Source organism: Botrytis deweyae, assembly GCF_014898535.1.
Source record: "Botrytis deweyae strain B1 chromosome Unknown BDEW_008, whole genome shotgun sequence".
NCBI lineage: Eukaryota > Fungi > Ascomycota > Leotiomycetes > Helotiales > Sclerotiniaceae > Botrytis > Botrytis deweyae.
In genome coordinates, this window is record NW_024066215.1 from 1,495,982 (window position 1) to 1,512,202 (window position 16,221).

The 16,221-nt window shown below is 33.8% G+C and overlaps 6 protein-coding genes across 6 annotated transcripts; 3 read left to right on the plus strand and 3 right to left on the minus strand.

Annotated features, from left to right (window-relative positions):
• Positions 1 to 41: 41 nt before the first annotated feature.
• Positions 42 to 2,090, plus strand: EAE98_004629 (uncharacterized protein; the record flags this gene model as incomplete). The annotated part of the gene is made up of 3 exons (XM_038952249.1): positions 42 to 633; positions 682 to 1,093; positions 1,703 to 2,090. The coding sequence occupies 3 exons, from the start codon at positions 42 to 44 to the stop codon at positions 2,088 to 2,090; spliced, it is 1,392 nt and encodes a 463-aa protein (XP_038811785.1).
• Positions 2,091 to 2,741: 651 nt separating this feature from the next.
• Positions 2,742 to 2,966, minus strand: EAE98_004630 (uncharacterized protein; the record flags this gene model as incomplete). Its single annotated transcript, XM_038952250.1, has 1 exon — positions 2,742 to 2,966. The coding sequence occupies one exon, from the start codon at positions 2,964 to 2,966 to the stop codon at positions 2,742 to 2,744; it is 225 nt and encodes a 74-aa protein (XP_038811786.1).
• EAE98_004631 (uncharacterized protein) lies at positions 2,963 to 3,199 on the minus strand (the record flags this gene model as incomplete). The annotated part of the gene is made up of 1 exon (XM_038952251.1): positions 2,963 to 3,199. One exon carries the CDS (start codon positions 3,197 to 3,199, stop codon positions 2,963 to 2,965), a length of 237 nt encoding a protein of 78 aa, XP_038811787.1.
• Positions 3,200 to 3,583: 384 nt separating this feature from the next.
• On the minus strand, positions 3,584 to 3,875 carry EAE98_004632 (uncharacterized protein; the record flags this gene model as incomplete). The annotated part of the gene is made up of 2 exons (XM_038952252.1): positions 3,584 to 3,759; positions 3,836 to 3,875. 2 exons carry the CDS (start codon positions 3,873 to 3,875, stop codon positions 3,584 to 3,586), a joined length of 216 nt encoding a protein of 71 aa, XP_038811788.1.
• Positions 3,876 to 9,306: 5,431 nt separating this feature from the next.
• On the plus strand, positions 9,307 to 10,204 carry EAE98_004633 (uncharacterized protein; the record flags this gene model as incomplete). The annotated part of the gene is made up of 2 exons (XM_038952253.1): positions 9,307 to 9,491; positions 9,556 to 10,204. The coding sequence occupies 2 exons, from the start codon at positions 9,307 to 9,309 to the stop codon at positions 10,202 to 10,204; spliced, it is 834 nt and encodes a 277-aa protein (XP_038811789.1).
• Positions 10,205 to 10,764: 560 nt separating this feature from the next.
• EAE98_004634 (uncharacterized protein) lies at positions 10,765 to 13,114 on the plus strand (the record flags this gene model as incomplete). The annotated part of the gene is made up of 2 exons (XM_038952254.1): positions 10,765 to 11,080; positions 11,136 to 13,114. The coding sequence occupies 2 exons, from the start codon at positions 10,765 to 10,767 to the stop codon at positions 13,112 to 13,114; spliced, it is 2,295 nt and encodes a 764-aa protein (XP_038811790.1).
• Between the last annotated feature and the right edge of the window lie 3,107 nt (positions 13,115 to 16,221).

The following is a 16,221-nucleotide window of genomic DNA, read 5'->3' on the forward strand; positions in this document are numbered from 1 at the left end:
TTGTCAAATTTATCGCTAACTATGATTGTAGGAATTAGATCATGCCTTTTCAAGTTGAGAAACTCCAACTACAAACTCTGCTCCGCGAGAGAGTGTTTGTAACATGGGCGAATTCAGCAGGCGAACCTTTAACGCTAGGTTCTTGCTCGCATCGTAACAAGAATAATCCTGAATTTATCATGGAAGCAGGCTATGATATGGAAGGACATATTCATATTCACTTTTTTCTTACAGTGACTATAAAGTTTGGTGGCAAGAAACAACCACTGGAGATGTTGTTGGTTGTTCCTCCAAACGCCAACTTCGCAAACGCCCCCATACCTCTTACAAAACTGAACGCCAACGACCTACCACTCCCCGATGACTTACCTCTGCCTAACGCCTTTGTACTTCACGAAGCCGGCATAAGCGAATCAGGACATGTCATTCTCGTACCATTCAATCTCACTACGAAAGGATTCGTCATTATGGATAAGACTCCTCCGATTATTAGGCCCTGCAGCGGCAGCACAACCCAATTGATTCGTAGCCTCGAATCTCTATCTAACACGTCCATCTTCAACGTATGCATCAGACCGAGTGATTATGCGCGGGAGGGTTTGAAAGAACTTTGCAAGCGCTTAAGCAACACTGGTGCCGCCACACACAAAACTGATATGAAGGAAATGTACCTTCAATAAGGGTCTATATTGGCGGAATGGGATAAAGTTAAATATCATGATCGACAAGACGTACAACCGCCACCATATACCGATAATCCTGCTCGACCAGTACCGAAAGTGCAGGTTCCTCGGTCACCACCGATCACACTCGAAATGGAAAAGTTACCATACAACACTGTCGAAATAGTAGTTGCAGAGACATCGAATCAAACTCCAGTTAACTCAAACCCTGCACCGGTATTGCATGGCATTATCTCTCCTGGCGCTGGAGAGCCGTCGAGCGTGGACTTGAGGGATGTCGAGGGGGACTCGAGATGCATCGACGTGGCCCTTGACGTAGGCTCGGATGAAGCACTTCTTGCCAACTTGAATTCCCGAAAACCAAGTCAGCAACTCAAAGATGAGGCAGTTTCAAAGATGCTTGAATCGAAGTTTGTGGATTGGATAACCGAAGCAATAATAATAAACCCAGAGGTTAACGACCATAAACGCTTAATAACTAAATTATCAATTCTTGGGGATTGTGTTCGTACATCCAATACTCGAGCAGTGTAGGCAATAGTATACTACAGTGAAACTGTGGCGCGTATTAGCATATTGATATTGCAGCTAGTATGTATACAAAGGAGGTTATACTACTCTCGTACATATTCATATGCCTAAAGAATACTAGCAATATATTGAAATACTGGAATCCAATACAAAATATATACATTCCTATCCTAATTAGGCTAGAAATAATGGATTCCCATTCAATTTGAAATAAGGAATGGAATTTTATTACCTAATATGAATAGGAATCCCTTTTTTCTAGCCTAGTTTAGATAGGAATGAATATTTTATAATGAATTCCAGTATTTCAGTATATTGCTAGCAATATTGAATAAATAAATGATATTGAATATTTTCAGTAGTATTGAATTCTATATTATATATGGATGTATTTCGAAAAGAATTGATACGCACCATTAAACTAACCCGTATACGGATTACGGGAAATACTATTGCCTACACTGTACTCGAGTATTTGATGCTACTAGATCTTGGTGTTCTGCCATATTGCTCTATGACCCGTTCGATTCCGACAACACTATCGGGTTATGGGAGGAGAGAAACCGATGGCTCATTTCAGATATTGCCAAGCTGATTAAATGGGCTAACACATTTCACTATGGCGCCGAGATCAACTCGCTCTTGATAAACGATTTCGTAAAGTTAGGTAGCGTTGCTCGCAATTTCGCCCTGCACCCTGGAAATGACAAAGCCGAGTACATTCGTCAGAGAAGTGTTTGTGTTGTTCGGGTATGGACTGAATTTGGCAAGTCGAAAAGAAACATTAGTGGAGATACCAGCGGGCCAGGTTCTCGAAAACGGGATGACTTGGAAACTGACAGCAATATGTCTAGGCGAGCAAGAAATATAGTGTGAATGGCAATTCTGTGTCTTTAATCTCCTACCTCCTTACTCTTGTATACTTTCAATGCGACTTACTCTTTTTTTAGTTTTTTTTGTGTTTCCTTTCTCGCCTTCCATCAAATCAAACATATTTTTCTTACGTCTAGGCATCTATTTGGGGAATGAAATGCGGGAGAATGGTATCGCTTCGTCCTTGATTGATTAAATTAACGTCTACACTGAGTCTATGACTATCTAAGACGGCTAGGAGCTTTGTAGACTTCTAACAATGATACATGGGGGGTAGCTGGCCTTATTCGACCGTAGCTAATACAGGGTGGGGAGATTGAAAGCCTCAATCTTCTAATGTTTGAATGGGGGAAGTGAAAACTATACTAGGGAACCAAGCCCGGATCGTCCACATAATATTGTCGCCCAAAGAGAATGAATGCTTAAATAAAGTGCGCAAAATCTGTATATATATTGGTCCACGGAGGAGCAACTTCAACTACACATCAGCCACCTTTTACCCGAACCACCCCTTTGTGCTTCTGGATGGAAGTCCTATCACTATCGAAAGTCTACTTTGCATAAATCAAACAGGGGTATCCGTCGAACTTGCTCCATCCTTGCTCGACTTCCTAGCAATCACTGGTGCAGCCGTGGTCAACTTCTTCCTTCTCATCACAAGATATAGCACGGCTCCAATAATAGCGACAACACCTCGGCTACAAAAGCTCCAATCACACCCGCTACCGCGAGACTCATGCCAGAACCGCTGCTACCGGAACTTCCAGTTACTACTTCCGCGTCTCCAGGAGCAAACTCCTTCTGAGAACAGAATCCATTGGTCTGTCCACAAGCAGAGCACCAGGCCTTTGGACTCATGACAGCACGCCCCTCCATCATTGTCCTGAACTCGGTGGTCCATTATTAGAATCGGTGCCATTTCGGAATAAGAATCTGACATTGAGATTCTCAGCGGCAGGGAACGCTCTAGAACTCGAGTCGGACTCGAAAAAAAGCTCGAACACCATGCTAGAAGCATAGTTTGGCAGTCCCGTGAAGTTGTTCGTGGAAGCGAGTGTGATAAGGTTTGTAAGAGCAAAAAATGCGAGGAAGGTATTATAAGATCCTGTCATCAAGCTGAACTTATGCCTGGATACCTCATCGACTCTCCCTTAGCACCTCGAGCTAGGGCATCCTTTGAAGCTTTGGTTCTTGCTACTTGGTCTCTCATGGGCACTTTCGAGAACCAACCCATCACTAAACTCACAGAAAATGATTTCAAACCCCATTTCCATTCTCACAAACCCCTCAATTTCCCATTTCGCTTCAAAATCACAAACGTCTTTGGCCATCATCGCCGTCCATCATATTACACAGAACATAATCTTGTATATCAAGAGTTCCCATCGTAGTCTTCCCCGCTGACATCCCATCTATATAAACCAGATTCATAAGAGGTCGGGTCTCCCAGTAGATTGTGGAAGTAGTATCTCGAAAAGTCTGGTTCATCGTTGTTGTCATCCATACTTTGTATCCCATCCACAGTCTCTGTCAAAGTTAACTCCAGGTTCGCCAGGACATTCTAGTCGCTCACGATCCCCAGATTTTCCATGCGTCCTCCCAGGTCGTCTGCCTGGGAAAGCTCGAGCGAACATCTCTACATGTTCGATCTCGATACAAGCTATTCCACGCCCTTTGTTTATTAGGTATATGTATTCTATAATAGAAGTGAGTGTTGTTGGGTATTCTTGCGGGAAAGAGCGACATACCGTTGTTCAAGCTGGATTCCCATCGAAGAGTGGACAGCATTAAAGATGAGGAGCATTTGCTCTTGCACTTGGACCACGGCTCCTGCAGCCTTTGTATACGAGAACAAAAGGAGCTTGAGCTTGAGGGTTAGCAATGACATACGAGGAGCTGATACAGCGAGGATGGAGTTTGAGGGGGCAAGGTGTCAGCAATATTATGTCAGTGAAGTCTACCTCCACCGAGAGCTAACAATCTCGAGGTAATCCTGATCGCTGTTCAGGTGGTGCACCACATGTCACGAAACACGACTTCCCCAACTATCCCTCGCATCCCAAAGAACATTACAATCGCAGATGGAGCTTGTCACCATGAAAAAGTAATGGGCACCATCAAAAAGTAATGGGCGTTGCCCGGGATTGAACCGGGGACCTCTTACATGGAGAATCAATCGATGAGGACTGATAGATCCCTAAGCAAGAATTATACCACTAAACCACAACACCTGTTTTTATGTGGGTGTGGTGCTTATGTAAATATATACTGCGTGTTTCCACCCCCTTGGAATTCTAGAACGACTCACCATACGTATTTCAATGAACCAGAGATCTCGCTTTTGTATTCAAATCAATCTTAATAAACAACTCAGTATAGATGAAATCGTGTATGTAGACAGATACTCAGACTGATTACAACGATCGGAAGCTTCTTTAAACATCAGACTAGCACATACAATATTTCGTTTCTAAATTCTAATCTTACATCTTTTACCTTTTCCCTATACTTTTGACATGTTTCGAAGCAATTGTAAAGAATAACAGCAGACAGTAAGATATGAGTAGTAGTATAACCAGAAGATTGAATTTCATCATACAAGAAAGAGACTGGGTTTAATTCGAATCCAGAAATTGCTCAGCTGGAAAAGGGTAGTTATTAGCTCCTTATCAACAGCTAGCGGAATGCTAGATCAATATGTTTCAAGCATACTGTGCGCTGAAGTGTTCCCAAGCATTTGAACATGTTGCCACAGGGCCCTAGGGTGGATCCCATCTCTGATAGGGCGCTCCAACTTGTTCTATCGAACATATAGATGTCTACCGCCTCTCCAATATATCACCAGGCCTGATAGTTCAGTGGTAGAATTCTTGCTTTGGGTTGTCCAATCTAAAGTGTAAGAGGTCTCCTGTTCTTTAATTATTTATTATATTTTATATAATAATTCAAATATTATAATTTTCTTTTAAATATCTCAAAGTTAGAATATTTTATTTATTTGGAATATTTATTGAAAGGTATTTTTATAATCTTATCATTTTTATTGTTCTTTAATTATTTATTATATTTTATATAATAATTCAAATATTATACTTTTCTTTTAAATATCTCAAAGTTAGAATATTTTATTTATTTGGAATATTTATTAAAAAATATTCTTATAATCCTATTATCTTTATTATTCTTTAATTATTCATTATATTTTATATAATGATTTAAGTATTAAGTCGGGTACCCCACTTTCGGGCCACCCCCCTTTTGGGCCACTTTTTATACCAAAAATACACCAAAAATGGAATTTATAACTTTCTTATTTATAGATAGAATTTAATGAAAATTTATACATATATAATTTAAATCGATTTAAGCTTATTCTGAAATTTTTAGATTTTTAGGATTTTTCTGTATTGAGAACTAGAGCTTCAAAATATCGATTTTTAAATTTATATAGGAATCACACACAAATTTAATTTTTTTATAAAATCATTAATAACTTTTTAATAAAAATTGCTAAAAATAAACTATAAAGTTTTATTATAAATTTATAGTATATTTAATATAAGAGATTCAGAAAAAATAGAAAATTCCTTATAAATAAATATTTATAGGGGTACCCTCAAAATGACAGGGATTATTTATATTACTCTAAATTCACCGTATACTATATTTCTATATCTGTTAATTTTTTCGAATTTTTTTTTGAATTTCTAAATAGATTCAAGTTTAAATATCTCAAAAACATATATGGTTTTCTTTTAATAATTGTTGTTTAAAAGTTATTAAAGATTTTATAAAAGTTTTAAATTTATATGTGATTCCCATACAAATTTGAAAATCGATATTTTGAAGTTCTAGTTCTCAATACAGAAAAATCCTAAAACTCTAAAAATTTCAGAATAAGCTTAAATCGATTTAAATTATATATGTATAAATTTTCATTAAATTATATTGAATATTGATAGAGATATTAATAGGCCTAAAAAGTGATTTTTGGTGTGAAAGGGTGGCCCAAAACAGGGGTGGCCCGAAAGTAGGGTAACCGACTTATACTTTTCTTTTAGATATCTTAAGATTAGAACATTTTATTTATTTGGAATATTTATTGAAAGGTATTTTTATAATCTTATCATTTTTATTGTTCTTTAATTATTTATTATATTTTATATAATAATTCAAATATTATAATTTTCTTTTAAATATCTCGAGATTAGAATATTTTATTTATTTGGAGTACTTACCGAAAAGTATTCTTATAATCCTATTATCTTTATTATTCTTTAATTATTCATTACATTTTATATAATAATCTAAATAACTTTTTTTTAAATATCACGAGATTAGAATACTTTATTTATTTGGAATACTTACCGAAGGGTATTCTCATGATTTCTATTATCTTTATATTTTACATAATAATCCAAATAACTATTTTTTAAACATCACGAGATTAGAATACTTTATTTATTTGGGATACTTACCGAAGAGTATTCTCATGATTTCTATTATCTTTACATTTTACATAATAATCCAAATAACTTTTTTTCAAACATCACAAGATTAGAATACTTTATTTATTTGGAATTCTTACCGAAGAGTATTCTCATGATCCCTATTATCTTTATCCTTCAATCATCTATCTCTCTTCTTTTTTGAATTTCATCGAAATTTAAGATGATTTTCTTTGATTCCTTAAAAGATAAAACATCCTCATCACCTTAACCCTTTATCTTACAATTGATTTCTCATTCTCACAACATTCATATCTCGATTGAATTCAACAGTTATTATCCTACTACATCTTTCTAGCTCTTATAGAGTACTTACCACAGAATGATATGAATACTAATTCATTGATAGATATCATATCAATTGTGATGAGCTTGAATCCCAACATCCAATATTTTTGAAGATATCTTTTCTTTACCCTGATCCAATATCTACTTCACGGTGAGTACTCCATTGCAGCTTTTTATGCTTTTATATCAATGAACAACTAATCAAAAGTATAGTCTTGATTTGAGATAAATTGTCCTTTAAAAAACAAAACTTGCTTAGTCTGTGGTAGGTATTCTATAGTAATAGAAGCTGCATATACAATATATCGCTTTTATAAATTCACATCTTTCCGGGAATCATTTTCTCTTTCCAAACGATGATAAGTTGTTGTCGAATTACATGACCCTGCTTGCATGGGGTTTGGGTCAACTTGGTTGGAACAGGAAAAGGGGGAAAGGGGGAAGATTAAGAAGTTTCCTACGAAGTACCCAGTCCAGTATTGGATACTTTGACTGAGGTCTACGGTAAGTGCCCTGGCTTTGTGAAAACCTAAACATACATTGTATGAATTTGGCATTATAAAAACTGTTATCACCCAAGTCAATCATGTGATTGATTTCCATCAGTGTGGATATGTACCTATATTATATATATTTCGGTAGGTAATCCATCAGTATGATAAAGTGCAGTTAGATTTACTCTGAATCGATTCAGTTGTGACTGAATAGTAAAGATAGGATGCTACTTCTACATTTCATTCCACTCCTTATTCATGCTTAACATTTTCCTTAATACACTTTCGCATTCTGTATATTTGAATGACATTTGTCTTGAGATCCATAAATTTTATAATACTGTGAGTACTTACCGTAGATGATATGTAATATCATCTTGAAAATAAACATCTTATCTATATCCAAGTAGATGCATAGCAAAGATCTAGATGTTAATAAGAAATATAATTCAAATACTTGCTGGCAAATCGTGTTGGAATACCAGCCATAGCTTATAGTTGCGATATACTATTATGGTGCAAGCCAAATTCTATACATATAATTTTCCATCAACTATCTATATGGATTATTCAATTATTAAATCATTCGGGCTACGGCAGGTACTCGATACAGATCGCATCATGTTATAAACAAAACTGCAACTCACTTCCCATCCAAAGATTCGTGAGTAGATCTCTATTATGTATTTCCCTATCTCTCTAGCTTATCTTATTACTTGTGATCCCCAGCCTGTTTCATGATCTTGTAGTTTTACAGGCTGATAATTTTGGTCACCAGGGTTTCACTTTAATCGTCTTTCATTGAATCTCATTCGCATCCATTTACTCATCGAATATAAGCGATCCAAGCCTTTTCTAAGGAGATATGAGCTTTCCCTAAGAATACAAATTATTCATTGAGGAACCTTTGGTGGAGAATACTATTTATTATCATTAAGTAATGATAAAGAGTTCCATCAAAGTTATTGAAACCTTGGGTTTCATCTCTATATCAAAAAGGGGGGGTAATCGAGAGGAAAAGCATGTGTGCGGGGTAATATTAGTACCAATGAGGGGATTCCGGGGTAGCTCTGGAGGAGCTATACACGTAGTATGGGATGGATTATTGTGGGGTTCCAGCTCTGAATCTGGATGTTGTACCTGCAAATGTTCATCATAAACTCTACAATTGATATTCCATAACAATTTCCCCAAAATACAATCTCAATCCGTGGAAAATCGTTTGTTGCAGCACATGTTTATTACCTAGTTATCATTCATTTGAACCCTTGAATGCTTAATGTATCTCTGGGAAACGAAAATTTCTTAGCTGGGGTGCTTACCGTAGAACGAGGATTTATTAGTAAAATCAAGATCCTAAGGGGGTAGCCTTAACTTCTGGATATCAGAGATTCAGCGACACTTCCTAGTACTAATTGTGTGGAGTTTTGTCGAGGTTCCTCGAACGAATTATAATTTCCACTATGCTTCTTTCAAAGTATCCAATATAAGGAAATGAGATCTGATTCATTTATGAGATATGCAACAAGCAGTAAGAATCCGAATTGGTAAGTATGAGGTGGCATCACAAGAGTTATTCTAAAATACAATGAGGCTATAGTCAGCCGGGTATCATTTGATAATCACTCTAACTTATCCTCATAGAATCTTATATACTTGACTTTGTATCTAAATTGGAAAGAGGCTCCTTCCCTTCTTGAAGCTTTCTATACAAAAATTAATATGGGGCACTATCCAAATACTTGAAAACCATTCCTTACCATTCTTTCTTTCTCTCAAATACATCTCATTTATGTTTCAGTAAATGTTATAGTTAACAGAAGATATCTTCTCTATACTTGTTATATACCAAATTAATATCTATCACATATTGTGGTTCTAGATTTATTTGTGTTCCTTGCCAATTATTATAGACTATTATTTTAAGCTATGGTTGAACCTCCGACGCCAAGTCTCAATCCTACGCAGATCCGGTCCAGCCCTCGATGGTATTCCTTACCTTACGGACAGTTTGGTCCGATGGCAGATGCTCTACAGAGTAGACAAGAAATATTGGCTGAAGCGTTCGAGTTGATGGCTGCAAAGCAGGATCGATGTATAGAGCTTTTGGAAAAGTGAGTGGATCCTATTCTATAGAATATATAATACGAGTGAAGTTCTAATATGAATATGGTGTAGTTTACTTGAGGGAAAACCACCTGGTGCCAAGAAATCTCAGTCCTCAACACCTCGAGCTGGACTCCCGAAGTACAAGAAAGCTGGTGTAGATTTATCTTTGTTAGAAGGTAAAACAGAGTTTTTGTTGTCTCGTTCAATTGGTTGGTTGGAAAAGGAACGTGGGATGTTCTTGAAAGTACGCGGAAAGAATCTCATCGAATTGAGCAAGCGTTGGGCAGATTACTTGATGAGGATTCTAGGAGGAGATGTAGACGACGAATACAACGAAGAAGATGGAGATAGCGAGAAGGATATTGTCAAGATGCTACGTACATGGGACGAGAAGCAGATAAGTGAAGCATATATGTCAATCGGAAAGCTTTATTATAAGCCCAAGGAAATGAAGGAGAGTGAAACCGCGGTTGGAAGTTCAAGCAAGGTGGTTAGAAAGAAGAACCAAAAGAGGGCAAGGATAGAGGAAGAAGAGGAAGAAGAGGTCGAAGAAGAAGAAGAGGAAGAAGAAGAAGAGGAAGAAGAGGAAGAAGATGGTCCTGTGATTAGAAGAAAGAACAAGAGAAATAAAGGCCTGGTTACTAGTCAAAGAGAACAGGAGATTTCGGAACAGAATGAGTCCGCCGAAGACCTAGATGGATCAACACTTTTTATATAGCAGATCTCAGAGTCATTTTACAAATAGCAAAGCAATCAAGATCTGGCAAATACATTGTCTAGTATTCATACTGTTATGATATGTGTTTTGATACTCACATTTATGCTATCATCATTATATTAAACCAAATATCTATCTGGGAGTACTTACCATAGTTGGCTAAGAGTGTAATGAATCAATTCGGAGATTTAGTGAATCATAATGGAAGTTTGAAGCAGACTCGTTTGAGAAAATCAAACATCAAAGCTACGGTAAGTACTCCAGCAAATCTTCGTATCAAGAAAACTTCACCTTCGAGTGAATTTGAAACGGATCAATGGTTGTTCCATTACGCTAAAATCTGGGAATAGTTACTGGTTTTCTTTCTTCCTTTAACAACATACTTCTCTTCTCCATTACAACTATCCTTTTACTCTTCGATCTATAGCAACGTTCACCTCAAACCCTCAACAACTGTCTTGCTTAGCTACCTTTGATTATCAGTTATTATTATATTCCATCATAACTTTTCTTTTCGTTTTATCCATTGTCAACCCTTCATCTTTCTATTATTATTTTCAATGGAACAAGCTCTATCATCTATCGAGCAACCTGATATTGAAGATGAAACGACTGGAGAGATTCAGTCGCCCTTTTTGCCTTCTCTATCTCCCCGCACAGCTTTTATAATGAGAAGAGAACTTGGAAACACCGAGCAGAAACCTGATATCGAAGATGAGGCTGTTAGAGAGCCTTCCACGCTCTTTGTTACACCAGTACAATCTCGTACAGTTTCTCCCGCTGCTTCCGTCGCGAGAGAAGTTGCTTTGAAGCAGGAACTTGCACCAGAGATAGAGAAAGATGATATTCCTGGAGATTTACAAAACTTTTCCATAGGTAATCAATCACTCTTTCAAAGTAGCTGATGGAAACTGACAATTTTTGGGTACAGCAGGAAGCCCAGCTCCAGTCACGGTGGGCACCCCCAAAGACGAAACCCCAAATGCCGAAGAACAAGGAGATCCTGAACCACCCGCGGAATCGAATGATATCGAAGCTTTAGATCTCACAAAACCTCGTGAAAAGATACCGACCATTCGCTGGATTGACGAAATGCTTAGCAATTACACTGGATTAGTTGGCAATCTGACCTTCTTCAAAAAGTCCAAAAAGTTCCAAGAGGACATTATTCAAAGTCTCGAGGAAAAGAAAACTTATTGGAAAAGTTTTCTCGCTACAGATACTGATGCTGGGCTTTTTTATGAGTCTGATGACGAAATAGAGAACGAAAGAAGAGATAAGCGTTTGAATATATTGATGTTGGCGAGGGTTATATATACTGCATTGGACAATCTTCATGCTATTTTGGTCCCATATGATCCATCAGATGCTGATGTGATCTTTGGAAGAGCTCGCTGGTCACACCGTGAGATTCGAAAGATTTCGAGAAAGCCAAAAGACGATGTAACCGGTGAATCAAATGAAATTCGCAATCAGAGCGGCAACCTCTCAACGGACGAGGGTGAACATTCCAATAAGGACGAGGAAATGCCCGACATTAAGGACAAGGATAAGGAAATACCCGATGACGAGGACGAGGAAATGTTCGATGACGAGAGTCAGAGTGGACAGTATTTGTATATGGGAAAGTACTGGGAAGGCCTAGACTCAGATGGGGAAAAAATATATACAGAATGGAGAGAGAAGAAAGGATCTCGAAATGGCAAGTGGGTTATTGTCAAGGGACCGGCAAAGCATGTGCATTCGGATGAAGATTTGGCAGTTCCAGATATCATCAACCGGGAGACTATTGGAAAACGCAGAAGGGTGGCACAGCAGGCAAAACGAGGTTCAAATTTAAAGAATCCTCACTTGCCGCCCTTATTAGCATCGGAAATGCAGGGAATATGGCCTGCGAAATCCAGAATTTCTATTCCGTGTGTCGAATGGAAGTCAATGAAAGATATTATCGCCATTGCTAAAATCTCCCGGGGTGAGGGTAACGGAAAGACCGCAGCGATCTGTCGCCATTATGCAGCCTGTTATGCTTACTCCTACCGGGGACAGTTATACCGTGAATTTTGGCCCTTCACTAAGATGGTAGATAAGAAAGGAGTCCGGGTCATAAGCGATGAGGATATCAAGCGAGTAGCTGCTGGGTCCTTGAAGCCTGGTTACATTCTTCACACTCAATATCCGGATTCCATCAACGCACAAGGCAAAATCGCGCTTAGCATCTCCAAGAGTTTCCTCGATGCCCATAGCCTATCTACCGGACGATTCACCCATAAAGGACCGAGAACTGTCAAGGAACTATCATCTCTTTCAAGATCCGCTATATTAGTAAATTCCGGGCTTTCAAATGAAGCTAAATTCGATGTTAAGTCTGTGACCGCTGAGTCGTTTGGCAAGAAGCAGCTGAAACAGCATGTAGATGATCTTCTAGTCGCAAAAGTCGAAGCGGAGAATCATAAACTCAGAATGCTCCAGGCTGAAGAAAAATTCCGCAGTGTAGGTGCTAGCCAAATCAACGAAGCTAACCGCGAAATCTCAGCATTGAAGCGTCGAATCCGTCAGCTTGAGGAGGCAAAAGTTCGCGAGGTCAAGGATCTGAGATCTCAAATCCGGATCATTCGAAAAGCTTGCAAGTGTGGTGCTGGGGTCACTAAGGTCCAGCCTGAGCCAAGTCAGTCTTCTGGAGCCTCGGGTGACACATCAAGTGAAGAATCTTTGGAGGAGGGAGACATTTCAGATGCTGATGAGCCTAAGGGAGATATTTCGGAGGTTGAAATGTCTGATGAAGACATTTCAGATGCTGATGAGCCTAAGGGAGATATTTCGGAGGTTGAAATGTCTGATGAAGACATTTCAGATGCTGATGAGCCTAAGGGAGATATTTCGGAGGTTGAAATGTCTGATAGAGAGATCTGAGTGGTTGATGAGCTTGGTGCAGATATTTCAGAGGTTGATATTTTTAGTCGTAGAGGGTTTTTTTTTATTTTTAGGGTTTACATTTTAGTTCGTCTTAAGCTTTATTCTATTACCTGAATATATTTGCACATTCGGGGGGAGGCTTTCTCGATATTATTTCTCTAACTTAAATAGCTTATATCTTTAATGAATTTAATAAATCCCATCAAATCATCAAACTATTATATTGTTAGAATATAGAAAGTAGTTTTCCATTTTTTTTTTAAATAGACTTAAAATACTTTAATATATTCTTCATCGAGCTTACTTAATAATTAGAAGTAAATTATTACTATTATTATTACTATTATTATTACTATTATTACTATTATTACTATTATTACTATTATTACTATTATTACTATTATTACTATTATTACTATTATTACTATTATTACTATTATTACTATTATTACTATTATTACTATTATTACTATTATTACTATTATTACTATTATTACTATTATTACTATTATTACTATTATTACTATTATTACTATTATTACTATTATTACTATTATTACTATTATCATTACTATTATCATTATTATTAATATTATTATTATTATTACTCGACGAAATAACTGAAATGTATGATATATATAAAAATCAATTATTATTTCTATAAATCTATATAAACTATATTAATTAACTATAATATTAAACTATTTAAAATAATTATTACTTTTATATTATAATTATGATTAATTATACTTATGTTAAATTATTATTTGAAGTTTAGTTTAAAGTTTTTTAAAAGATTTTTAAATACTTTTATATGATTCTAAAAATGACTTTTATAATAATAATATTTATCTTATATTAATATTTATTTTATAATAAAGATAAAACAACTAGTAATAGTAAATTAATCAGTAAGTATTAATTAATTAATAAATATAAATTAAATAAAAAAATAAATTTATCAAAATTATAGAATAAATATTATACAATTGGAAATCAATAAATTTATTAAGTTAATCAATTCATTGATTGATTTTAGAAATAAAGATTTATATAAATGATAGGTTTTTATTATAATATTAAGCTTTATATTTAAAAAATTATTAGATTATTATTATAATTATAATATTACTTGAATTCCTATTTGAAGTTTAGTTTAAATTGTTTTAAGAGATTATTAAATATTCTTATATAATTCTAAAAATAGCTTTTGTAATAGATGTAAACTCTTAATAAAAATAAACAAAAACAGTCTTATAATATTAATAATTATTATTTATTCAAATATATATTCTATAATTGAAGCTTATTATTTAATAATTAATATCATTATATAATATAATTATAAATAGACTTCTTCATAGAGACTATGTATTATAATTATTATCTATTAATATGAGAAGAATATAAATAAATAAATTATATAGACTTTAATTATCAATATGTATTTTATTTAATAAACTAGCTATAGTATTAGGGTATAGACAATTGTTGCCAAGAATTTCCCCAGAATTTGATTTCAATTATAATTTATTTAATCCTTATTATTAAATTAATTAATCAATATTTTATATTTATTTTTTGATAATCTCTTGATTTATATATATATATTCTAATAATATAAAATTCTATAATTATAATTGTATTATATTTTCTAATGTTTAGTATATTAATTTTCTATTTTGATACAAATCTTTATTCTACTTTTTATATTAATTTTCAATTTTATAAATAAATTGTTATTTAATATATTTCAAACCATTTATAAAATATTCTTTAACTTTTATTTAATGTGTTCTGATCAATTTTTATTTATTGTAATATTTGGAAATATTTCAAAAATATGTGTCTTTAAATATTATTATATATACTTTATAAAATTAAAATCTGAATTATAAAAAGGCTAGAAATCAATTAAAAAAATATCTTTTTCCTAAAACTAAGCTAGTATTTTACAAGCTTGATATATAAAAATATTATCCTATATAAATTGATATTTTTTATTTAATTCTTTTTAAAAAAGAATTACTTCTCTATTAAAATTTTTAAAATAAGAATTAATATTATATTTAAACTTTTTATTCTCGAAATCCCTATTTATAATATATAACTTGCTTCTTTTAATATTATAAAAGTCTTTTTATATTATGATCTTTATATTTTTATATATATTATAGGTTTGAATTATATTCTAATTCTATTTCTAATTTAAGAAATAGAATATTTATTCCTATTTCATCTTTCTTCTCTATTCTACAAAGTATTTATTCAATTAGAAAACTAGTTCTTATTTCTTTACTATTCATTCTTTATAATTTAAATATCAAGTTAGTCTTTTAATAATATATTCTTTTATAAATTCAAACCTTTTTCTAATTTTCCAATTAATAATTCTATATATTTTAAAAATTCTTTTAATAATATCTCTTTTGATTTTAAATCTATAAACTATAATTATCGTTTAATAGATTAATTTAGATTATAAACATATATATTATATTATTTTGTATTCCTTTTTATTTATATAAAGCCTTCTCCTATACTTTTTAGATAGATCTTTTTCATTATTATATAATTTATTTATTTTAGTAGTATATAATATTATTGTATAAGTAATTCCTAGAGTGTTTGTAATCTTTATAGAAATAGTATCTGCTAAGACTATTTCTGATATTTTATTTCTATTATTTAAATTGAAATGTTTTTGAGGAATATTATTATTATCAATTGATTTTAATAGAACATATATTGATAATATCATTGATAAATTAAATTATTAATATTAAGAGAAATATATATAGAATAATATAATTTATGCGTTTTAACTACTATCTGTATACGGTTACTATAAGTATAAATGAAGTAGCTTTTATATAAAAACTATTTAAAGAACTAGCCTTAGCTTTTACTTAGATTAGACTATATAAGTTTTTAATTTAAATCTACATTTATATACTATCTATTTTCAATAATAATAAATAATAATAATAAAAACGTATTTAAAAATTAAATTACATTGCGTTTATTTAAATTTATTCGAAATATTCTACATGCTAATTTATTATTTGATAGCTATAAAGTCAGTAGTAATAACTTATAAACAC